We start from the raw sequence: 25696 nt of genomic DNA on the forward strand, positions 1-25696 counted from the left end.
TCTAAAAACGCAGAATTGTGTATTCATTGGTTTTGGTTGATTGAAAAAGTGGCCCAGTGTAGAAAGGCTGTGAGCAAAGTACTGAAGAGTAAGTACATACTGCCATGGGATCCAACCTCACTGCAACTTTTTATAATCTCTCCTCTGAAAGAAAGCTGGATTTACCCACTACCAGCTCTTAAAACCATCAAAATATGAAGGAACTCAATTAAAGCATAAAGCTCTAACCAAATCATGCTTGCATCAAAAAAGAAAACAAGTGTAAGGAAGCATCAATGCTCTAGGAATGTTCTATATTGCCAAATAAATAAAGAATAATATATAGAAAGGCATAAATAAAATACAAAATAATTTAAAAAATATATTAAAAATGTGAAGAAAGACACATATAAAGAAAGGAATTCAGAGACTGCACGAAGACAAGTTGTTTGCCTGGTCAAGGGATAAAAAAAAAACTTACTACTAATACAACCCTTTAGTATGGCATTTAGTAAGATAGAAAGGACCAATGATTTCTATTTCAGGTCGATGTACTGAAATAAATCTAATAGTAAAGGTAAGCTAGAAGTGTCAAATTACCTTCCACTTAGGAAAATAAGAAAATATTTTCTGCAGAGAATAATACAAGGTTTAAATATCCTGCACAACAACCCTTTCTCAAAAAAGTAAAAATAAATTCAAAATAAATAAGAAGGTGGAAGCTTTCCTATCATCTCATGTTAAGTGTCTTAAGTGTGCAACACTACACCGAGATGAAAGGAAAGGTATCACTACCCTCAGAACGTGGATCAGGATTTTTATAAAAGTTAATCTGACTTTCACCATCCCTGCAATGGAGGAGGGAACAGTGATTTCACTATTTTTGGCAGAAGAGTGGGCAAGCAGCCACCTTGAAATGGTCCTCAGTCTGAGCGTTACCTCTTCCAGGCCATAAAACAGTCACTAGTATTTTAGAGTAAGATGGGAATCGAAAATAAGATGGAAACCTGCCATTTCATTGCACATGCTGCAGAAATAGATGCAGAAATTCAAAATTAGATAATGAAGTTGTGGAGTGTTTTTAAACCATTACTTCAGCAGATGGAAACAGGCCAAGACTTAGGTCTTCTGCTCTGTCAGCAGAGGATACCAACACTGTTACTGGAATGAAAGGCTGTGCGATTCCTGTGCTTTATTTTTTCTGTATGCATGAGCACACCTACAAGATCATGTCCTCAGGGGCTAGAAAGGAGACTATTTAAGCATCTCATTCTGCATTAAATATCTCATTATTTCGCTTGGCCAAGATGGCAGAGCCGCTGTGCATACGCAAAACAGAACTTTTATCACTCCAGCATATATTTCAGAGAATAGTTGGTTGTTTAAATACCAAGATGGGCTTTTAGTAAACACACGAAGTGCAGGCTGAAAAGAAAAATTAAAGCTGAACAGCCTCCTTGAGTCTGAGTTAAATGAAGGGTAACCCTTTGTATTCACTGCATATTCAAAGTGCCTTAGAGTGCAAATAGCTCTTATCTGGTAAATATATCAACCATATTAATAATATGATTGGAAGAATCATCTCAGACTTGTGGAATAGGAGAATTTGCACCTTCCATACAACCTCATGCAAGTTCCTGCACCACTTACTAGAACAGATCATCCCCCATTATGTTACAGCAGAACAACAAAAAAACCTCAAAATAAAATACAGTATTCTTTTTTTAATGAGCTGCATTATCTCAATGTCCTCTAGAGAGGACAAGAAGATAGAAATTCCATCATAAAAAACTATACTTTGTATTGGAGTAATTTACCACAGACTACTTCCTTCAACCACAGAGATCCATTTCCTTGGATTTGTAGTCAGGACTAAGAATACCCTCAGAGGATAGTAAGAAAGGAAATACTATGAATGGGAAGTGCCTGCATAACAATATGGGAAGTGCCAGATATATTTACAGTATTTTATTTTCAAAAACAGGAGAGGGAAAAAGAACACAAAAGAAATAAATGACAAATGCCCAGAAAATGAAAGCCTATCACTTGACTAAATAAATAAGACTCTCAACTGCTGAAGATGAAAGCCAGCCCTCATCTCAGTAAGTTCTTCAAATGCACATCGAGCTACACACCCCAAAACTCTTCCCTGAAAGTACAGTGAGCTTGCTCTTGGGAAAAGCAAAGCAAAAATGTCTACAACAAACCCTGGCAATCTGCTCTGCACATGAACAGAAAGGGATTGTTCGTTTCTTTAGTCGGGAAATTTTTAACAGCTTATCTAATTGTGCTGCCACTACTTGAGAAAGCCACTAATATGGAGAAACAAAAAACTGAGTATGTATTACTTATAGTTCTTTCAGAGGTCTTTTGTGTACTGTAAAACATTTGTGTCCTGTTAGTGGTTGCTGTATCTTACCAGGAAGGCACAAGAGTTAAAATAAAAAGGAAGAAAGCACACTGGACATTGCTGTATAATATGGAACTGTAGGACATGTAGTGTGGTGTCACATTCTCCTCTGAAGTCATATTCTCTTTTCAAAAAAGACTGAGCCTGTTGGTAATGAGGCATCATTTTTACAATTAATTCTTAATGCCTCTAGTAAAATCTGTGAATGTTTGTAGCATGTGGCACCACAGAGCATTCTATTTCAGACATCCAGCATGCATATTCCCAACCATAATTACCAAGCCTAAATGAAACTGCTTGAGATGTACTGTCTGACTAAAGTAAAATAAGAAAAAATGACAGGACCGGTAATAGTTATACCGGAAATTTTGAAAAATGCAGTGTGGTACCTCCAGGTTTAAAGGGCTGGTTGAATGCCTTTACTGTTTATCCTCAGAGGGGAAGCCAATCTAGTACTTACAGACTCCCAATCTTGTCCTGGGAGCAGGGATACAGCTACCAATGTCGGTTTCTGATGAAGGAAAAAAAGGGAACTCCTGGGTGAAATGCTCGTGGGCCTTAGCAATGAGATAAATGGTCCAGGAAAGCCTAAGGATAAGTTCCCTCAACGCTAAACTTTACTGTCTCATGCCTTGAACAGTCAGGGCAGTGGCCTGCACTATTTTCTCAAAATTAAACAGCCATCACAAGATGGTGACAGTCTACTGGCAGAGGGAATTTCACTGAACACTCATGGCCAAACCCGAACACTTTTGAAGACAATCACCCAGACTTTTTATTTCTCAAGTGAACAATTAAAAGTAAGCATACAGAAACTAATTTCAGGAATGAAATGAGCACCAGCTGCATCTCATGTATGATTTGTTAGCTTCTATACATCCTTGTATCAAGGATAAGCATCTAACTGTATTTCCCCTGAAAACTTATTAAGAAAGGTAACTCATCTGTGGGAGGCAGGAAGGCAAACACCATAGTTTAGTTTCCTTTTACATAAGACATATTACGCAGTGGAGTGCAAGGCATAAAGGTCTGTCAAAAAAGTATATCTCTGCTTAGTACCCGAAGAGTTATGTCTGAGTGGATCCAAAGGGGAATTTTAAAAAATAACAGGTCTTTGGCAGGCAGATACAGATACATGAGCAGTCTGTCGCTCAAGCTTTCAAGACAGTCCATATTATCCTGTAACCACAAAGGTCCAGAAATTCATAGTGGTCTCAGGTGAGGAAGAAATCTTGTTTACTTAGGTTTTCAGGACTGTCCTGTAAAGCACCCTCAGAAGCTTAGTCATCAGTTGGAAAAACTTCTGTTATTTAAGGCTCATAAAAACAAACACCCGACTCCTGATCCCAGAGTAAAATACTCTATCATTTAGGCAGCAGGACAAAGAACATGTGGGTGAGAAGCAGAAGGAAGAATAATGTGGGATGTGAGAACCCCCACTGAAAGCTCATCTTTACCCTTCTGTTGAGGTTGTAAGAGGTCTAGTTTTTTTTCTGTTGAAGGAATTTTCCCCCATACTGTTACTGAGACGACAAATCGCTGGGTGCTTAAGAGAAACAAAAGACCGGGCTGCTCCTTTTGTTTCACCTGGGTGTGTGGGCAGTTGGGTCTCCGGCGTTTGGACAGAGAGGCGCTTGCTTGCTTGGGCTGCTTTTCCTTGTGCTGGAAAGCCCCGGGATCCCAAAGCCGCTTTCCCTGCCCCGCTGGGAGCCGGGCCGTGGCCGCCCTGCCCCGCCGTTGTTTCGAGCCTTCGCTGCGCTGTAGCCGTGCTCGCCCTGCCTGCCCAGACCGGCGGGGGTGGTTCCCCGTTTGGATACACCTCGTCTGCCATCCGGGATTTGTGCTCCTCCCTGCCTTTCCAGCCTGCTGTTCCCGAGGGTCCAGCCAGACACCGGGATCAGCTGCCCAGGGGTTTGTGAAGCCTTTGTCCCATCCCTTCCCGGGATCCCAGGGCACCAGAGCCGCGGGTTTCCCGAGCTCGCTCCGGAGCGCCCCCTGCAGCCGCGGGGGAACCATCGCACCTGCCCTGCTCACCGGGAGCCGCCAGCGCCCCTGCCGGCTGCGAGCGGAACTGCACCCGAGGGGAAAGGGCCTGACAGCCGAGAAGGCTGGGACTGGGTTTGTGATTGCTGTTACTGCCATAGTTGTTGTTGTTTTGTTTGACTGGTTATATACATATATATATATAGTAAAGAACTGTTATTCCTATTTCCCACATCTTTGCCTAAAAGCCCCTTGATTTCAAAATTATAGTAACTCAGAGGGAAGGGGGTTGCATCTGCCATTCCAAGGAAGGCTTCTGCCTTCCTTAGCAGATACCTGTCTTTCAAACCAAGACACCTTCCTATTTCTCACCTGATATTTCTTGAGTATCTTAACCACGAAAATCCTTTCCTTCTGGAAAATTTAAAAGGCACTTTCATTCACTATGATCAAGTGAGTGGGGCCACAGGTCACAAGCTAGTCTGAGGTATTTATTCTCTGTACATGCAGTTGCAAAATATACCACCAGCTGTATAAATCAATGAAGATCCACCAGTTCATGAATTTATGTTTAAAAGCCATATAAAACAATGTGCAGTACAGAAACAGATAAAGATTGAAGCAAAAATCCAGTCTCTCACTGAACTTAGCTAAATATCAATTTGTGGAAAAAAAATACCTCCAATTAGCTCCTTGTAGCAAGCTTCAGTCTTGACTAAGTGCTTTATCTGTCATGCAATCCAGTACCCAATTACAAACCAAATCTAAGCTGCTTCGTTGCTTGTAACAACTAGGTTTTTAATTTTCAAAGGTTTCAATGCCATGATGTTTCAACACATAATTACTCCTTATAAATTACAACACATTTCTGCAATACAGTAGAGCTGAAAGTACAAATTTATAATTTGTACTTTCAGAAATCTTTTATATTATTAACCAGTCAAATGGATAATCAGTTTTGACATTTAAAAAAATTCTGTTATAGTTCTAATCCAAAAGCAGTATCTACCAGAAAACAGTCTGCTACTTTAAATGCTTTGAAAATACAAGTATATATTCATATTCTTTTGCAATAGGACATAAGAGATTTCATAGGCAAATACTTTCATCCTCTTATTCCAAAACTATTTCCAATAAAGATGACAAAACAGAGGAAAGAAACATAGCAAAAGATGCTGAGATCGCAGTAACCTCTAGATTTGTTTTGTTTTTCAAGATTGGTCATCTGAAAACTCAAGACAGACAAGATGAGCTCTTTCTCAGATGGTGAGATGCTTTAAGGATTTTGGAGAAAGAAGAAGTTGGTGTAGTACTGCAGTTCCCTGAGAGCCACCCGCCTGGACTACAATCCCTACTCTGCTTCCCCTGTGCTTGCCCAGTTAGGACTCAATATTCACGTACCGGACTCCTCTAACACAACAAAATTTATGAAGATGAGAACTCAAAAAACTGATACTTGAAAACTCTAATACTCCTAGAGAAACGTGAAGCCTACACTCAAACCAGCGTGAAAAAGTAGTCCCAAAAACCTGCTGTCTTTGATTAAAAAACCCCTCTTGAGCTGCAGAGAAAAGCACTGAATCTGAACTGAAGCATTCTAAAAGTTACTAACCACTTTATATAAAGGTACAATATGAAAAATGAAGATTGCCCAGTGTCAGAAGGTCACCACACACAGCTGGGGCTGAAATCCTCACCTCTAACTCAGGAACATTAATCAGTCACCAACTTCTAAATTGCTTCAGTACATGAAGATAGTGATTTAAATACTTCTCTCCGAACAAATATGTGACATGTCACGGGACATATTCCAAAGGCTTTTTCTAAACTTTTACTCAATTGTCAAACTTACCACTTTTCTTGACAAAATAGCAGTGTCAATTCTGACCATGATCACAGGAATTGAGCTTGACCAGTATGAAGAGAAGCTGGTGTTGAAAGAGGTGTGGCAGAAGAATTGGTACTATTTCACATTTGTTTAACTGACTTCTTAACACAGAACTACTTCAGAGCAAGTGGCAGAGACTGGGACAAGAAAATTTTTGCTAAGCGAAAGCTGTCAGGTGGGAACTGACTAGAGAAACTTCTGTAGTTACTTATGAGAGAATTCTGAATTTTTCCAAGGATATTTTGGGTCAGCAGCTAAGTTACAAAATCAGGAAAACCCCCAGACAGCAGCCAAAAGACAAGGAAGTTCCTCAGTCAGAAGGAAAACAAGATGTAGCATATAGCTGAAATGTCAAAATCAAGTAAGTGCTGAGCTGAAATATATAGAAGAGCCATGAAAGAGAATAGTAAGAAAGCTAAAAATAACTTATGTTGCTTCAGATGAAGGACCTGAGTCCTTCCTCTTTTTTCACCAGAAGAGTACAAAAATACTTTGAAACCTGGCCATGCCTATCACTGCTGACTCAAGGGCATCACACATCAATCTGTATCATAAAAAATAGGCTAACAGCACCCACAAAGAAAACAGTATCAGAAGAGAGAAAAAAAAAGAAATAAAGAAAAAACTAAAGGAGAAGGAATGTGGCTATCCACTTATTGCTTATGCTAAACCAGCCAGTTCATCCTAATTTGTGCATATTATTGCATCTCCCAAGAGACACAGTTTGCTCTATTGTTCTGCAATTTAACTTAAAATCTATCAGACCTCATAAAGGGAAGTTTTTGGAGGTTGTTCAAGAAGAAAACTAGAATGCATCACCTACAGGATACATGTGCTACCTCACTTCACATAATTTTCTGCATCTTGGGGAAAATTCAGAACAACTACAAGGGAAACAGTCTTCATGGACAACTGATCTTTTGGATTTCATTACAGCATTTAAACATAAATAGACTTTTAAGTCTAGACACTATCTGACTCAAAACATCTATTTTAATGAAAAAATACAGCATATAGAATAATTTCAGTGTACACAAAAATCAAAAATTATATTAATTCATAAAAACACATGAAGAAAAATAAAACATACACTTAAGAGAACTTGCTCTTTTTGCAATTTTGATGCTCTGGGTGTACCACATTACTCGTAGTGGTAGCGTATAGCAGGATAACGATCATCGCAGCATCAGGACTGTAGATTGTTGAATTTATACCACTGAGTTTTTACAAGATAGCTTGACAGCTTCCCCTGAAGTGTGAGTATCTTTAAAACATGACATACATTTGTATTGCCTAAGGTCTATTCCCATGCAATAAAAGACTTCAGTTGCAATGAACAGAGTGACCTCTAATCAACCAAATTTGTCCTGCTCTCAGAATACCACATAAATCAGTTACTGAGGAGTTGCCAAAGTCTTACTAAGTGCTTGAAAGCTCTTCCTAGATGGAAGTAACAGAATTAAATTTAGGCTGTTTTTGGATACCAGTGTCCGAACTCCAAATACTATATAACCATGTAATGGTCACCCCAAAACGGGTGGGTTTATTACTGGCATCTATAAAATGTACTCCCAGGTTCTTAATGTTATTTTACACAAAATGTAAAGTATCTCCCCATCTTTCCAAATATCATCAAGTATTATGGATAAATCAAGGCGTTTTAAAATCAACATATATTACTCACTTCACTCATGTGAGAAATCTTGCATGAAATTTTCTCTTCACACTGGAGATGCATTATAGCTATAAGGAAGTTATTTGTAAATGACAGCTTCCACCCAACATGGATGAATTCCTTGAGTTTCCTATAACTGACAAATGTTAAGTCTGACAACCTTTATTTGTTTCTTCCAAACAGCAACTCTTTGCCACCACTGACAGCGTAAGCAGCTACTTCCCCATCCTTCTTACTGTGCTGTGCTAGAGATTTATTTTCGGCTGGGTCTGTTTCCCAAACCCATTCATGACACGTCCACACAGACACGCATATCGATGCAGTGGCAGGACATCAGGGAGAAACGCCGTCAGACCATGGCAAACACTGCATCTGAACTGCGGTGTGCAGGAGGCACCTCTGCCCCTCACCTGTGTGCAAAGGGAGCACAGACACATTTGTTTCCCGGGGTTCACCATAGCCACTGACGTGCCAGTTGCATCACAATTATAAAAACAGCAGATCACTATGAGACCTCAACCACAGCAATAACCAAGCCAAGAAATGTTTCGGGATTTTTTTTGCTGCTCTCTGTGGGAACATCGTAATTAGCTGGTTATTTGCAGTGGAGCTGCAAATATATCATTAATCTTTAAACAAAATACGCACATTGCACTATTTCCCCCTTTCACAAAGGAAAGGGTTTGATTTTGAACATGTGAGGGTTAAAACAGTACAGTGGCTTGAAAATTCTATTATTGCTAGGTGCTCTCAGCAAGGTGAATGGTCAGAATACACAGGTGAAAATTCCCCCTTTGTATCTCTGAATGGATCTAAATGAATACAGAAATACATTCAAGATACAGAGACAAAACAATTCCAAGAACAGAAGATGAAGCAGCCTTTTCAGAACAAGGGAAGAGCTTGAAAGGAAAGATCATATATACATATTAGAATATATATTTAAGGAAGCTATGCTGGAGAGATTTAACCTAATTAGTTAAATCTTCTAGAGTCAAGCAATTTCATTGAGGCAACATAACTTTTGGGATAAAGGGGAAATCATGTACAAGTACCATACAACTCACAATACTTCAAACGTGGTATTTGCCACTAAAATAATGCACATGCAAAATATGCAGTTTTGTCTATTACTAAGAAACTAACACATGTACTTAGACACTTTGGAAAAATAATGAGGAAAAAATGCAATGTAAATTAAGTTGAAAGTGGTAGAATTCAAAACAATGATTTTACTGTCTTCTGCTTTCTCTATAAAAGATGATTCAACACTGAATTTCAAATATTGCCTCGTAATTCCTAAAATATGCTGTTCTGAAAAATGATTAAGGTTTCCCATTGTTTGAACTTGATCTAAGTAATTGTATTTTGATTTTTTTGTACACATATACAGAAATACATTTTTGTACATTTGGATTCTGAATTGCTTGACATTGCAAGTATTTTTTACAAAACAAGTTTTCCGATATATTTAAAATACAGCTGCATTCATAGCAAGAAGCTGTGCTACACCAATGAAAACACACGGCATTGGTAGCCTTCATAGATCAAAGTGACTGAATAAAATTATTTGAAATACAGTTTCTTCCAGAGGTTATTAAAATTGTGTGCTTTTTTTTAATCTGAAGAGACCGGGAGGAGAAGACTTTGCAGAGTTCTCCCCCCTTTGCAATTGGGCAGGAAAAAATTCCCTCTGATTTAAACAGGAAAAAAATTGTGTTGATGCTTCCTATGAAATCAGAACAGGATTATTTTTAAGTGTTTTCATTAATTATATGGTAACCTGCATTCTTTGGGCGGTGAATAAAAGAGGAAAAGCATTTATTTCCCATAGAAACAATTGCCTGTCAAACAAAGCATAAAAAGACAAAAGGCAGAAACACTGTTTCAGCTTGAATGCCTTAATGCCACCATTTGTCATGCAGCACTTCCTCAGAAAACCCCGAAGTACAGTTAACTCTGCTCCTCTTTACACACTTTCTCCGTTGGTACAGGATTAAAATGTGCCGGGCCTGACGATGAAACAGCAGAGCCATCGCACATTGTTATGCAACTCACTGTCTGCAAGGGTGGCTCGTAGCTCCTTCTTTATTCAGCAAGTGCCAAGTGCATGTTTAATCAATGTCACAGCTCACCACAGTGTGCAACTAAAGCCACTGTCATTCCTCTCTTCAGATTTGCCTGGCTGAGTTATGCAATGCTCCGAAGAATACCTTGGAATTCTTTCCAGAGGGTCTGAATGCAGGTGTGTGACAGCGTTCACACTACTGCCAGCAAAGCAGACCTCTTTTCTTCCTTTTTCAGGCTGGACTAAAATTACATAGTGTGACTGCACGTAGTTCGCTGCATTTGGAATTACAGCATGTCAACGTAAGAAAGCCTCTTCAGACGGCTGCCACAAAGAGTAAATCAAAGGCTGGGTGTTTCTGAAGTCTTAATAAATAAGTAAGTATAACTGAACAAAACCAGGAGCTGTTTGTATTTTTTAAGACAGAACAGAACAGCATGCATTTCGTCGCTCTGCATCATCTAAGGAAAAGAATCCTCAATTTTAATGACAATTAGTCAACAGCGAGGATCATTATTGAGAAAGAGCTTTACTGTTTTTTCAACTATACTCGCTTTAGTGGATTACTGAGAAAGAACACCACTCATTTGGAAGATTCTGCAACATTATTATCCTCACCGATAAACTTCTTCATCAAGAAACTGTTCGTGCTCCTATCTGGTCTGTCTGAGAGAGCAGAGCAGCCCCTTCATGAAGATAAAAGCCTGGCTTGCCACTGAATCGACGAGTAAGAAGCATGTCTGATGACATTTTATTCCTGATGCAATGTAGGGTAAGAAATACCTTTTTTCTTTTAAACCTTTCTGTAACATATGCTCTGAGCTGATGACATTAATTAGACTCACAGCAGAAATACGTTAATCTTTAATGATTAAAGCCATGCGCCAGGAGAGAAAGATGCTACTGCACTATAAAATGTGATTGTGTACCCTCAGTAAATTGGAGTGATCTGAACTAGTAGAAATCCCCATCAAATTTCTGATCAATGAAGGTAAAACAGCATAGCAGATCATACAAGATCAACATACAAGATCAACATCTCAGTCACCAATGAACATAATTTTATAGGGAATATGTTTCTAGAGGATATTAGACTGTAAATTAAGAGTACAAGAGCAGCTAAGTAATAGAAAACGACCTGTCAACCTCACTTTTGCAACCAAAAAAAGGTAACAAGTCATATATGCATCTGTAAATGTCTACTCGAATTCTTATATTGCATAGAATGTTGCTACTAAAAAAGTACTATCATCCTGTGGCATACTGCAGTAATCAACATATAGAACAACCACCTTTATATTTGAAGAGACAGACATTTTCTGTTAAATGTTTACTGTTGCATGGATGTCCAAAAGCTGATCTATTAAACATGAAAAAGGATAAGATCTCACTTGCAATTGCCTACTGGGGGCTCACTGGTGAAAAACAACTGTGATACTGTATTAGGGAGGCATATTTCCCATGTTTGAAAGCAGCAAGTACCAATATTTTTAACTGGTTTTGTAGTGTGGCAGTTAAATATTTAAGAAAAGCTGAAAATGCATATAACCTCCCCAGGCATTTCAGAGTATTTGACAATGCTCACATACCTGCTTTCACCAGTTTCATCTTTTATAAGGAAACAAATTAGCTCACTAAAGACAAATTTTAAATGTCTTTTGTAATAAAGCATATTAACTGGCTTGAAGCAGCAAGCTGTTTTTCACTCCTATCAATCTGTACCTACAGAACGTTTATTTTTAACATGGACATGTGCACACAAAAAGAAAACAAAAGACATATACAACTCAATAAACAGCATCAAGAAATGTTGTATGAAGAGCTACAGAATTGTTTTTAAAAAGATCAAAGCTTGCATGTTTGTCAGACCAGATTTACCATTTGCTTTCTTTTTTCTAGCTAGCTGCCAGAATACTGGTGAAGGTATTTGCAGGAAAAATGGGGACCTCTGCCATCACAACACTGGAAGATGTAAAAAAGCGAGAGGAGAAAGAGGAAAAAGAAGAATCTATTTTAGCACTGCTTGGGATTATTGGAACTGTGCTCAATTTATTTGTTATCGTTTTTGTGTACATCTACACTACACTTTGATGACATTTTTGAGTATCAATTGCACAGAACAAAATGCAAAGACCTGCAATGGTAAGAATTGATTTCTAAATTTAAAGCAAAAAACCCACCACTCTGAAAAGAGTATCAGAAACATTCCAGAGTGAAGTGTCTGGCTAAGGATGCTGCATCAATGACTGCAAAGCGTACCTATGAGCCCAGCTAGGGTGCTAAATTACGTAAACGAAGGCAGACAATATACAACTTCTCACTGGTAACAGATGAAATCTGAAAGAAGGATCAGAGATGGCACCGTTTTACTGCCAGCAAACAAGCAAGACAGAAATGTAGGCAAACAATGAAAATAATCAGAACATAGAAGGAGATAAACTAAATATATAAATAATTATAAGCAAGTCCCATGCTTTCTATGGTTTTGTGCAGTATGTCTCTTCATAGCTGAGACCAGAAAACAGGCAAAAGGGTTTTTTATTTTTAGGCCACCATAATTTAGGCTTATAACTTACACTAATGTATAATAAGTGTGGAAACAGGAACACTGTTATACTAGAAGTTGTAATATTATTAACGAAATTTTAACTATTTACTATATTCTACAGCATTTTTGTTAGTCTCGTGGAAACCTGAAAAAGGTTAGATTTTCTTGCCTTTACTAAATCTGTATTTGAAATCATCATGCTATAATGACAATGTGCTTTTCTAATTAAAAATACTTTAAAGTGGTGTGAAAAAATAAAGAATAATTTCAGTACTTCTTTTAAGACATTAATAATTCAATGACACACTAATACATATTCTCTAAATGAAAAAAATCTTAAATTACATTTTCTATATCATCATTTTTAGAAGGTGTTTACCAGAAGCCAAATACAATTCTCATGTTTTCACCCTGATGCTTATTTTCAAGTAAAACATATCATGCAAGGATTCACAGTGTTGCATGGAAAACAGGTTTAAACTTTGTCTAGAAGACTGTAGTCTTCCCTTCTGGACCAGGTCCTGAAGACATTTTCCCTTTGTGCACTATGATTGAGGCCCAGAATTGCAATTCTTAAGCATACTTCATGGAACACACGATTTAGCTACAGAAATTAGTGAAACAATATCCACATTTTAAATTAAATCTACATATGCCTTTAAACTAGATCCAAAGCGGCAGACAGTCTGAGACCATACAAGTTTTTGTATACATGAATGTATCTCACATGTACCTATAAGGAAAATTACTTTTGAGATCTTAGGATCAAAACCTCATTAAATAAACATGAAAAAAGTAAAAATAAACTGATTTTAATAAATACTTTTCTTACTATTACATGTGCCACAGAGAAACAACAGAGCAGCTGCATTTCTAAAAATCAGCTCTATTTCTTCTAGGCTACAAAACTACATCCAGTTCCTCCATAAAATGACATGCGAAAAAATGCATCCCTTACAAAGGTGATAGCTGATTACTGTATAGAATTTGGAGACTGCTAAACCACCTGAGCCTTTGGAAGTCCCTTTGAAACCAATACATGCATAGAATAAGGTCAGAAATCTAGACCAGAATGAATGTGGCAACAATATTTCAGTGAGTTGCAGAAACACACTGTAACACTGATTTATGGACATATGAGGTGGAAGATGGTATATTCTGGTTTTGCAACTCTGAGTCAATACTGGCTCAACTAGAAGAAATGATAAACAGAGCTGAGACTGCACTCGAAGGAAGCACATGCAGACAAGAAAATTTAGTTACTAGCAACAGTCTTCAGCAAGTCTCTATTAAATGTATACTTATTTTCAGTATATGAAGCACCAAAGCATTCTATAAAACTAAGCTACATTCTAGAGGAGTTAGGCAGGTTACTAGTGTTTATTTAAGACTACAGAACAGGTATTACCATTATTAGTTTTTCCATGTACTTCTTATATCTACATACTTACGGATATTATTGCATTAAATCTCATAATACAAGGCTATTTGAGATGGGTCTCTAAAATGAAAGATTACAAGAACCTGAAAAGTGAAATTCAGGTAGAAATTACTGCTGTCTATTTTGATCCTGAAGTTATTTAAAATTTGTCAATTCTGTGAAATAAATAAACAGTTTTATTTCGTATCATTTCAGTGCATAGCTCTCTTCTCGAAATCGTGATTCAACTAGTACATCAGCATTACAGTGAAATACTGCACCTTTCTTTGTAAGCTTTTCAACAGCAAAACAGACAAAAACCAATCCCAAAATTATAACCCAATGTGGCAAAGGGTCAGCATGATTCTTTTACCAATGTATGAGCTCATGAACATTAATGAAGGCTAGGAGAATTTTTAATTTCAGTAATTATATGCTGTCTATCTAAACTGCCACTGTACTTCTAATTTCATTTATAGCAAAGGCTTGGACCCTTAGAGGGAAGTCACAGGGTAACATTATCATTAGATTGCCTCAGCATATGAGTTACATTTTGTTTTAAAACAGTAGTCTCATGTTCTCTCTTAACAGGTCATACCTGTGGGCTATACACCTGTGGACCCAAGTCTAACTTTAGTTAAATGAGCTCTAATAAACAGCTTTGGAACTTACATGTTTAATCCAATATATGCTTAAGAATTTCACCAACAAAAAGTATTTTAATAGCAGCTACCTCTCAATATACACAGCAAAAAGTCAATAGTCTAGGGAAAAGCAGAGTTGCACGATGATTCAACATTTACACTGCAGCAGTACCATCACACCTTCAACGATGGATGAATAAAGAGCTCAGTGTATTTGCCTCAGAGTACTCAACATACTCAGTTCAGCGGGACTGGACTACTTGGCAGAAAGTAAAACACCACCATATAATGCCTTGAGAATAAGTACGATTGCTAGAAAAGAAATACTCTATCTTCAGCAGACCAGCTAGTGTAGTTCATGGTCTGAGGCCTGAACAGTATGACTTTAATGGACTCAACTAACACAGGTACATCAAAAGAGGCAGAAAGAAGAATGCAGCACATTCACATTCAACAGATTTGGGCACAGTACTTACTAACAAAGTTCACAATGAGGTATTTGGCAGAAAGATTAAGCAGCACAACATTAACGAATCCACAAGTCCATGATGGGGTAGTACTTGGTAAACTACGAAAGGTGCACTGGAAGCAAATACTGGACTCTTATCAAGTGGAACACACTGGTCAGTAAAGACAATCCTTTTGGCAAAGCCATCCCACAGAAATGCTTCATCTCTTCTCAGCAGCCAAACCCAGGGAAGACTAAGCTCATATAACACTACAAGCTATGCTGACCACATCACACGGCATCTTTGTCCACCAAAGAAGGAGAGGTGGGCTAAGAAAGGAGTATGCAAGAAAACCCCAGCTAAAATTACAGTATCATCTGCTTCCTGTAAGCCTGGAAATTCAAGCAAGGAGAATTCAAGCAGAATTCTGCAACTTGCTATGAGGCCTGTTTTCCAAAGAAAAGGTGGTAACAAACCCCTCTCCATATACTAGTTCAAGGATAAAGCAGTACAAAACTGTGGTTTTTATCATGAAGAGACTGTCTAATATTGCGGTACTGACAAATCCCAACTTCACTCGGCTTCTTACTGTTCAAGCCTATTAAAAAATAGTCCCTGTCCTAAAAGTGACTTGATTGTCCTTCTGTTTCATGATGCCTTTACACTGCCTTGTCTCTGTAAATCTTGTTAGCTACAAAGACTATTATAAATACTGCTTTCTCATGTCCCACTTGCAAATACTAGCTTGTATTCGTTTCCATAAACTTACCAGTCAAATAACTCCTATGAGTATCGGCAAAAGCAAGACCTTCAAGACAGTCATGTATGGTCACACATTTGCTGGGAGCCACTTGTACAGTGCTAATTTTACTGCTGTGCATTTTGTTCAAGAAGATAAGTGTTCACATATTTGGAAGAGTCCCTACAGCAGCAATTATTTCAAATGAAATGTGCTGTATACAAGACAATAGTGAAAAGGTTTTACATGACAGCTCTTGGTGGGAAATGTGCATATATGCATGGTAATGAATACGTGCTAGATGTTCCATGATATAGAAGTTAAAAACCACATCAATTTTACAAATGTAAATGAGTTAAGTCTTAGGAATAAGCACAGGTATAATAAAAAAATCTCACTGTGTTGCAAAAATAAACTTTTTTCATTTACAGAATGAAAGATAATAAAAGCCACAGTAATGCCATAACAAGACATGAAACAAACACCAAAAAAGTGATCAAGAAATGGTGAGGATTACAGCAGCTATTGCCCCTGGTGATGAGAGCCATCTTGCATACTAAGGAAAGTTCTTCAAAGACAGATAAACCTTCCTTCTCTTCAAGAAAAAAGCAATTACAGAAATTAATTCAAGTGGTCAGTTCACAATTTTCAAGGACTTCACAATCACCTCACTTTGATGCAGACGAAGCTGCAGAACGTATCAGAGCAATCTGGTTTGTACTGATCTGGGTCAAGGTGAGGTTTCTAAAAGATTAAATGTTATGTGAGCATTGCTTGTCTGATCAATATTCCTTTTATCTCGAACTATATAGATAACAATCTTGTCCGCGTATGTTTTGGGCAAATTAAGCAGAATGCCAAAATAAACTTAAGCAACAAAAAACCCAGATAAATTTACAACTGTGACATGGGCCAATCTGCCGAAAGAGCTTTGCAAGCTGGATGTGCCAGACCTGTAGCTAACTGAACATGTGTAAACAAAATACAAAATTCACATCAATACCAGAATACTTACTGTCTTATACTACTACAGAGTTACCAGCCTACTGTGCAATGAAAGGAAAGACCATGCTTGCAGCTTCATTGCACATACCTCTTTATCAAAACTTTTTCCCCCCCTTAGTTTTATGTGTATGGTAGATACACACAGATACGTGAAGATCACTGTTATCCCAACAATTACAATGATACCTAAAATCTAGCAGAATACCTTAAGCATAAAGGTAACCTTCAGCTGGTCCCATCAGTACTCATTTAAATCTGAGAAAGTTATAGAGTTGCTGAAAATTGCTAATTTCTGTCACCATTGTGCTGGGCACAGCTTGTTCCTGCTCAGGTGCCAGAACCTGAGTGTTGCAGTGGGGATCCTGCAACACGCATATATCAAACCAGGAGTCCCGTGGAAAGGAAACATATATATGGACAGACAGATTCTTGCTAGCTGTTTCAGAGATGTTTATTTCTCCAGCCGCATGGCCGGAGCTCTGCCCAGGAACTGTTCCAGTCACGGGACCAAGGGTCCTTCTGCCCCGCGCAGGGAACACAAACCAACCAATGGGAACGAGGCTGAGCAGGGACAGGGAAGCCCCGTGTCTGTGCCCTCAGGGCCCCTCTCCCAGGGCTACACGGCGGGGGAGGGACCCCAACACCTCACCCGTTTTATTTTAATAAAAGGAGAATGAAAACAACTGGATAAACATAACAAGAACAGTTTCAAAACAAAACAAGCCACCCTCCTGAGTCTTTAAATGTCCAAACAGATTCTCTGGAACATCTTAGGGCTGACAGAAGGGAGACAGAATTCTCTGAGCATGCTTTGTGGGGAAACTGAGGCAGGAGAGGGTTTAACTTCTTCCCTCCCCCTTTTCATCCCCCACTCGGCATTGGAAAGGGATTTTTGGGGAAACAATTGGCAAAAGCATGGTTTTGTGAGGGAAACCATGGATGAAAAAACGGATTGGGAATACACTGGGGGTAATAGGACATAGGGTAAAAGGGAAAGGTGGGATTAGGAAAGGGAAACTGTAGGGGGGGCTTACAATGGAGATATTGTCTAACATGACTACGATTTTTTGCATATATACTGCCTTTTACAGGAACACCATCAGGCCCAGTGACCTGCGATGCTTGTAACCCTTTTCTCCCTAGTACAATATTAAATTCCACCACTTCTCCATCTCCCAAGCTTGGGATGCATTTTTCAGGGTTATTCTTTTTAATAGCAGTTCTATGCACGAATATGTCTTGCTGGTTGTCACATCTTGTTATAAAACCATAATTTTGCTTAACATTATACCATTTTACTATCCCTAAGATCTTAGTTACTATGATTTTTTCCTTTTTCCGAGTGTCTGCTGTTTTCTGTCTCGCTGCGTCTTTGTTCTCTCTTTCGGTCGCTCCCGTGTTGGAATTGTCGGGGCTGCTGGTGCCTGCGCGCTCTTCCCGGGGTCGCGTTCGGGGCTGCGCGGGCCGGGCCGGGCCACGCCGCTCAGTTCTCCGTGCGTCGCCTCCTCTGGTCGCAGCTTCGCTGCCGATGCCGGGCGCTGCACCCACGTCTCGGCCGGGCCCCCGAGCGACGACTCCCCCGCGCCCCGCTCCAGCGCGCGTTTCGGCTGGGCGCGGCTCCGTTCCACCGCCATCGCCGCCAGCCGCCGCCCGCGCGCCGCCCCTCTCGGCCGGGCGTTCACGGGGCTCGCTCCACCACGCGCTGCACAGGACCGGGCGGGCACCGCCGGGTCCCGCCGCTCCCGCCGCGCCTCGCTCCGCCACCGACACTGCGGCTCGCGTGGCTCCGCCCGCGCGCGGGAACTGCCTCGCTGCTGCTCTCAGAGCGCTCGGTGCACGTGGCCTGGGCCGCACGGTCCCTGCGCCACGCTTCCCTTCACCAGGACACAGCTGACATTGCTCAACAGTCTCGGTAACTAAATAATATTCACGAAAATATTCTTCCATCGGCATATATTTTGACTGCAGTATTAACTGTGTCCAAACGGTTTTCCAAAAGCCCTTGGTAAGAATTAAATCCCAAGAAACATAGAAAAAGTTCTTAAACAACCATGCCAGGAAGTGTTTCAGTTCTTTTTGAGCTTGAATCAAGCTAAAATTCACAAATCGTTGTTCAAGAATCATTTTAAGTTTAAGATAAATGTCCATATGCGGCTCTGAGAGCCAAGAGTCTTCCCACGGTTCCTCCATAGTTTAGATACGGAATAGCAAAGCAAAACCAAGAAGAGGAATCCAAAGTTTCCAGGGTTTACTCACACAAATCAGTCGCTTAGGGATCGGGGATCGTTCTGCTCTCAAATCTCCACCATTTGTTGCAGTGGGGATCCTGCAACACGCATATATCAAACCAGGAGTCCCGTGGAAAGGAAATATATATGGACAGACAGATTCTTGATAGCTGTTTCAGAGATGTTTATTTCTCCAGCCGCATGGCCGGAGCTCTGCCGAGGAACTGTTCCAGTCACGGGACCAAGGGTCCTTCTGCCCGCGCAGGGAACACAAACCAACCAATGGGAACGAGGCTGAGCAGGGACAGGAAACCCCGTGCCTGTGCCCTCAGGGCCCCTCTCCCAGGGCTACACGGCAGGGGAGGGACCCCAACACCTGAGAACATTCTGTTAGCATTCTAGATGCAACATCCTAATTTCTCAGTCCAGCATGTTACAGGAAGAATACAGTTACCTGCTTCTTCCACATAAAAGTACATTTTGACAGCAGAAGTTGCACCAGTCTGAAAATTAGAATATCATATATGTGTGCATTACTACTGATGATGCTCTCTCTTCTACTCTCCATAGGCTCCCATTCAGGCCTACTAGAGAAGAAACCAGTACTCAAGATAGTTAAGTCTGAAATTAGACAAAGCTTTATCAGGAAAGACTCAAATCTGTTCAACTACATTGCACTGGTCTTCAAGGTTTTAAAAAATAAAATAAAAATAGTAGTAACAATGAAAAAATAATCTCCATATTTGAAATGTCTGAACTATAAACACATTAGGTGAATTTTTCAGTCCCACAAGCCCACAAGCACTGTACCAGAGCCTAACATAGCTTCAGAGCTTCTCTTGTATTAGCTATGCCTCCTGACACTCAAAGTCAGTGACACTGAGAGCCCCCACATCACGTGTAACTTGCACTCATTAATGTGAAAATTATCTGTCTGCCTTTCAACTCAACAGTACTTCCTGCACTGGAATTATGCCTTCTTATCACTAAGACAAACTGTTTCCAGGGATTCCTTCCCAACTAAATGCATCTGGCTCAAATATTAACAAAGAGAAGACATTCTTTCCAGAAGTCATCCTTCTTGCACACTTCCCTTTCATACTGCTATCCTATTGTGCTTCCAAAAATGAGCTTGACTGATGCAAGCCTGCAAAGTTGTTATTTTTTAAATCCAGGAGAACATTGTTAATTATAGTGTTATATACTTTTGAACAAATACAGCAGGAAACATTTACATTGCTTGGATCAATCAAAGGCTAACCACCATCAGAATTTACAGTTCTAAATTTCAGTAGAAATAACCCCACTCTTTGTGAACTTGTAATAGAGTAGTTTTCATTTTTTTGTCTGAAAAGCGAGGTTTTGCTTTGCTTTAATACAGTTTAACTGCTACATTGCTTGCCCTTTCCTAATTGCTAATGCACAGGTACAACGTTTCAACACCTCCTGCCAACCACAAACAACAGTAGTTCAGCAGTGGAAAACATACCTAAAATGAACATGTCTCACCGGAACTTTGCCTTTTCTTTGTACTTTGGGAAAACAAATGGTCCCTGAAAGCCAAACTAGTCTGAACTTCTTGCCACCAGCTACATATCTCATCTCTTCTATCAGTATCTGACTGTTCTTTCCCAGTTAAAGGTGACTTACACAGACAGATACATTCTTCTGTTGAAAACAGCAAAAAGCAATTTCAGCAGCTGCGATTCATCTGTAACTCAGGATCAACTGCTTCATCCTTTAGATAACATGGCATTTTTGCCAGGCTTTTCAATGACTCTTCCTTTTCCTCAACAAAGAAGAATTTGAGTATCTGTTAGAAAGATTACTTTATTCTTTTACTTTACCATTTCCTTTATTGTTTTACATTGTATTTTCTATTGCAATAATGAGCTTGGTCTATCATTAGTTCATTTTCCTCACTGCAGTATGTGCAAAACAGAACCAACAAATTCATTGCAAAATTAGGGTGAGGTGTCAAACTGCACACTAGCAAGTGAAATATCTTTGTATTTTTATTTTTACTGTAAGACCCCAGCAGACTTTCTGAACTAGTTCCATTCCATCACACAAGATTATGTAATACCCTAGTTAGTACAAATTAAAAGAGCCACATTCTTGTTCTAGTCCTAAGTTGTCTTTGCAAATACTTAACACAGGAATGATTTCCTTTTTACCTCTAACATAAAATATATGCTGCAAGTCAAGAAGCTATAACATTGTTTCCTGAATTCACATCATCACACCCTCCAACTGGCATCCCAAAGAACTGCAGTAATGGGACAAAGACATTTATCAGTTGCTTCGAAAATAGGGCAGGCAAAAGAAGCTCCAAAACCAAATTACTCAGATTTGGAACAACTCCTCCAGATACTTAAGGATTAAATCCATCTTTAAAAACAAAGTAACTTAATAAAAATCCAACCGAAGGCTCATCTCCATACTAAAGCCTGTCATCTAGTGAGACTGAACATCAATCACAAACCCAGTCTGCTGATTTTGCCATTAGCTCTGCACAGGCATTTGCTTAATTCATACTGCTTCGCACCACCTCACAGAACTGAAATGGTTTCCCCAGCAAGGTACAACATACCAAATGAAAACTATCAAAGCATCTTTGTTTTAAATTTATGAGCAGAAATTTAATGAATTCATAGAACTCATTTGTTTTTGCTTTAAAATACCCAACAATTTATTTTGTTCCTATATATTTGAAATATTCTGCAGTTCTGGTAAGAGGCTTATTTCTGTATTTCCTAAATAAAGGAAAAAAAGCTTTGATTGAAGTAGAATTGCCCTACTATATGCAACATTTACCAAATTCAGGCATACATTTCCTCAAATTTCTTTAAAATTAACATTTTTCTTCACAGTAAGTTTCATGGTCTTGTATAAAGTACTCCCTCTCTGTGTATTTTCTGTAGAAGAACTAACACGTAAACTTTTCAGAAGAAAACACCATTTTCCTGTTGGTTTCAACAGCCAAAGAAGTGAACTTCAAATTTAAAGATATTGCAACAAACGTGAGCATTTCAACAAGATCCTGCCAGATGATTCTATTTTATTTTGTTTTCTAAGGTTCATGTGAATGTTCCATTAGTAAAAATACTACTGGCAAGTGTACTGAAACTAGCAAGAACTACCTATTGCTTCTACAAAAACTCATTTGACAGAAGTAAGCCAGCTTTGATTTTGAAGGAGACAAGGGCACATTACCTGAGTCGTTGCGGAGGTACGATGACATTGCTGGGATGAGGCAAGACTGACTGAGCAGCTCTAGGAGAACGGATGGAAGAGCACTGCTGTTTTGGCCTCTCCCCTCATGGCTGGTTTGAGTCTCTTCATTTGATGTACTCCCTGCAGGATTTATGTAACTGGCAAGAACCTGAAATACACCAAAATATTTAATCAAAACTGATTTATTTCAGTCAAAAGAACTTTGACTTTCCTTAAGATACGTGCTCTAACACTTCACAGAATTTTGCAAATTCAGTACTGGTATTAATTTCAGCAGTCCCAAAGATGTTTCAGAAGAATTTCTATACAGTTACTAGATTATTCCAACTTTGGCTAATGATAAAATTAAATAACTATTACAATTCTGAATGATTTTAGGAGATCAATTAATATGAATTTTGACAAACCTGCTGGAGTTACTCAAAGCAAGTTTGCCAGCTCAGACCACAGAGACTGCAACTGACCAGTCCCTTTCACTTTAGAACACCAAGTAGACCAACTAGCAGTAAGACTTTTCTTCAACGGCAAATGTTTCAAATATTTTTGTAACTTCTTTGGGATGGGACTTCAGGGTTTCAAGATGAAACAGTAAGTTATGGTGAACACAACAGTCACCTGGAGGAACAACTACTCACGAGTACGGCTCTTATCTGAGTAAACAAAGAGCAGCCTTGCCCTTGCTGATGGTGGGAAGGCACCTCCTGACTGCACACCCACCTGTCTCAAGGGCAGCTGTGGCTGAGTTCACAGGCCCTTACCATGTGTTGTAGTCATAAGCATTTCCATGGGTCTGATTTCTGCAGCTGTACTCTCAAACTAAGTAACTTGGAGGCTTGACGGGCTGTATTGCTTGAAGTCCCAGGGACTCTATTCACCTTTTCACCCTCTTCTCTTTTCTTTCATTCTCCCTCTTTCTTCTAACCTCATTACCTGTGGTATTTTGCTGCAGCATCTTATCAGCACTCTGTAGAATAGAATTTCTCTAAACCTTTCTAGAGCAGGGACCAAGGAAAGCCTGCTGTACAACTGACTGACATGTTCAGCAAAATACTACTTCCTTCAGCTGCTGAGTGCCCTAAGCAAATGCCTCCTTACTTCATGACTTACCACATTCACAGCTAAACTTCTGCCTGGCAGAATACAGAATACTGCCTGGAAGCTACGCTGAGATTAATTTAGGTGATTTTTCTCTTTCTTGAATAGAAAAATGCTTTTGGATTTTATTTGTTGTACTTTTGCAAGAGATATGATGATTATGCCATCTGTGACTTAAATAACTGACATCAGAATGGTACCTTCATCAGTCAGGGTGTGGGCATTTTCAGAATTTCATCTCCTTTGTGCTCTAACCCCAGCAGGCTAGTTAATGCTTTTGAACTGCAGGTTCTGTGAATTAAACTTTTGATGGCTAGATACAATCTCATATTCCCTACACTGATCCAAGATAACAGGGATTGGTTGGATTTCATAATGGACTAAAAAGCCTGATTATGCAGGATTTTTTTCTCCTTAGGTATTTGGAAGACATCAGAATTTTACTAAGATCTAGATGTTTATTGGCAAACTACTATTGTCATGTAACTGACATACTCAAGATTTTCTAGTATATATGAGTGAGATTTTGTTATATTGGCATAACACATTGATGGACACTAGTGTCAACTATGGGCACTTCCTTAAAGCAGAGCAAAAATATGCAAGAAATGAACAGGTAACACTGTTTGGCACACAAAACAAAATGCCTATTCCCCTACCCCTCTCCTTTAATGGACAGTCTTTACTTTTGACTGAGTGCAGTGCTTTTGACAGAGGTGTGTGACAGCTCAAGGGAAATGCCTGGTTCACTTTATCTTCAGAATTCACACTGAGGTATTTTATGCAGCAGCCTACTGACATCTGAAAATAGCCTCGCTCAAAATATGACCTATATAATTTTCCATTAATTTAGTTGTTCACAAATAACTTTTGCCCAAAATATTATAATTACTCTGCTATGTGACTGACAAAACTCCGGTTTTCCTATCCAGTCCTAATGCTTTAAGTGCTTCTCATTAATCAACATTTCATAATTACACACCTGTAGAAGGCAGGTCACATGCTCTTCTTCTAGTCTTTGCTTAGTCAAAGCTTGTTCAACATCCCATCCTGAAGCTGTAGAGCCTGTTCCAAAGCCTGTACCCTTAGCCCAGTACAACTGCTGCTCCTCTGTTGATGCAGTATTGTGTGTACTTGACACCTGTGGCTAAGGTTAAAAAAAAAAAAAAAAAAAAAGAAAATCACAATTATTTCATGATTTCATCTTAGCAGCGTTATCTTTAAAAAGCCTTTGTTATGCAAAAGAATGTAATCCCAGTTTATTAGCTTTATAAAGGTATCACCAGGATCCAGTGAAATTCAAACCTTTCCACAGGAAAGACTGCCACATATATGGAGCTCTGGTAAAGGTCAGCAGTAAATTGTTGAAAGTGGTTCTTCAATTTGACCAGTACTGTAAGCCCTTTGTTGTTCTCTTTTCAGATACTATTACTGCGTAAATGATGAAAGGTATTAAAATGCTACTTAATCAATATAATTCTAAATATCGCAGCTCTGTAATTATTGCTGTTTAACACCTAGTCAAGTTTAATAACAGAATGAGGTGAAAGGGATGTGAGTGGAAATGTTATCAAGAGAACAGAACTGAAACATTGAGATGCTCAAGTATTTGCTGATTTTGAATAAATGCTCGAAAACAGCAAGAGGAGTAAGTTACGTGTATAGCTCTGCCACATGATCTCTGTGTCACTAAAATACACACTACCTCCTTAAGAGGGAGGAAGGGACGCATCCTTAAAATTTGCTGAGAGAGCATTTTTCCAGCAGTGCTTGCACAGCTTTTACCAATGGTCTGCCTCAGTGATTTTACTAACAACTCCAATATTACTCTGCTTAGCCCTCATGAAACTGTGGAAGCACTTACACTAATTTTTGAAACTTAGCAGGTCATTGGTGAAAAGAAGGTAGAAAAAATTCTTATAAGCATTTTTTAACTGATGCTTTCCTATTTACATATTTAGCACCCTAAACAAGCAACTTGTTACTTTCATTACTTGGTGACAATTAGCTGGAAACCACACCATGCAGTATTTTTTTTATGGCTCCACAAGGTTTCATTTTCTGTTCAGATCTTCTTCAGTGACATTGTTAAAGATTGTATTTTAAAGGAAAGAAATTATGTACGAACAAACTGCAATGGTAAAAGAAGTTATCACCTGTGAAGTATCATACTGACAGTAGTCTGGAATCATCTTTTAACTTTTACACTGGGAATGTAATGTGTCTTGGTGATGAAACAGCTGTGTGGTTATTTTCATGTAGACATTACCCATTACATCACTCATGAACATGTAGTGCCTTTAACACTCAAGAGGACTGTCATAAGCA

At 39.1% G+C, this 25696-nt stretch overlaps 1 protein-coding gene and 1 long non-coding RNA gene across 6 annotated transcripts in view; one reads left to right on the forward strand and one right to left on the reverse strand.

The window, feature by feature from the left end:
• Positions 1–25696, reverse strand: part of BIRC6 (baculoviral IAP repeat containing 6) — a 176726-nt gene that overhangs the window by 32307 nt on the left and 118723 nt on the right. For all 5 annotated transcript variants that reach the window (XM_048299366.1, XM_048299368.1, XM_048299369.1 and 2 more), the window contains 2 exons: positions 24351–24515; positions 22253–22421 (listed from right to left, as the gene is read on the reverse strand). In XM_048299366.1, the coding sequence (XP_048155323.1) occupies positions 22253–22421; positions 24351–24515 (334 nt within the window). The remainder of the gene's footprint in view (positions 1–22252; positions 22422–24350; positions 24516–25696) is intronic.
• Positions 9869–14181, forward strand: LOC125323965. The gene is made up of 2 exons (XR_007202726.1): positions 9869–10775; positions 11903–14181. It is a non-coding gene; the product is annotated as an uncharacterized LOC125323965 (long non-coding RNA).

Source organism: Corvus hawaiiensis, chromosome 3 (genome assembly GCF_020740725.1).
Source record: "Corvus hawaiiensis isolate bCorHaw1 chromosome 3, bCorHaw1.pri.cur, whole genome shotgun sequence".
NCBI lineage: Eukaryota > Metazoa > Chordata > Aves > Passeriformes > Corvidae > Corvus > Corvus hawaiiensis.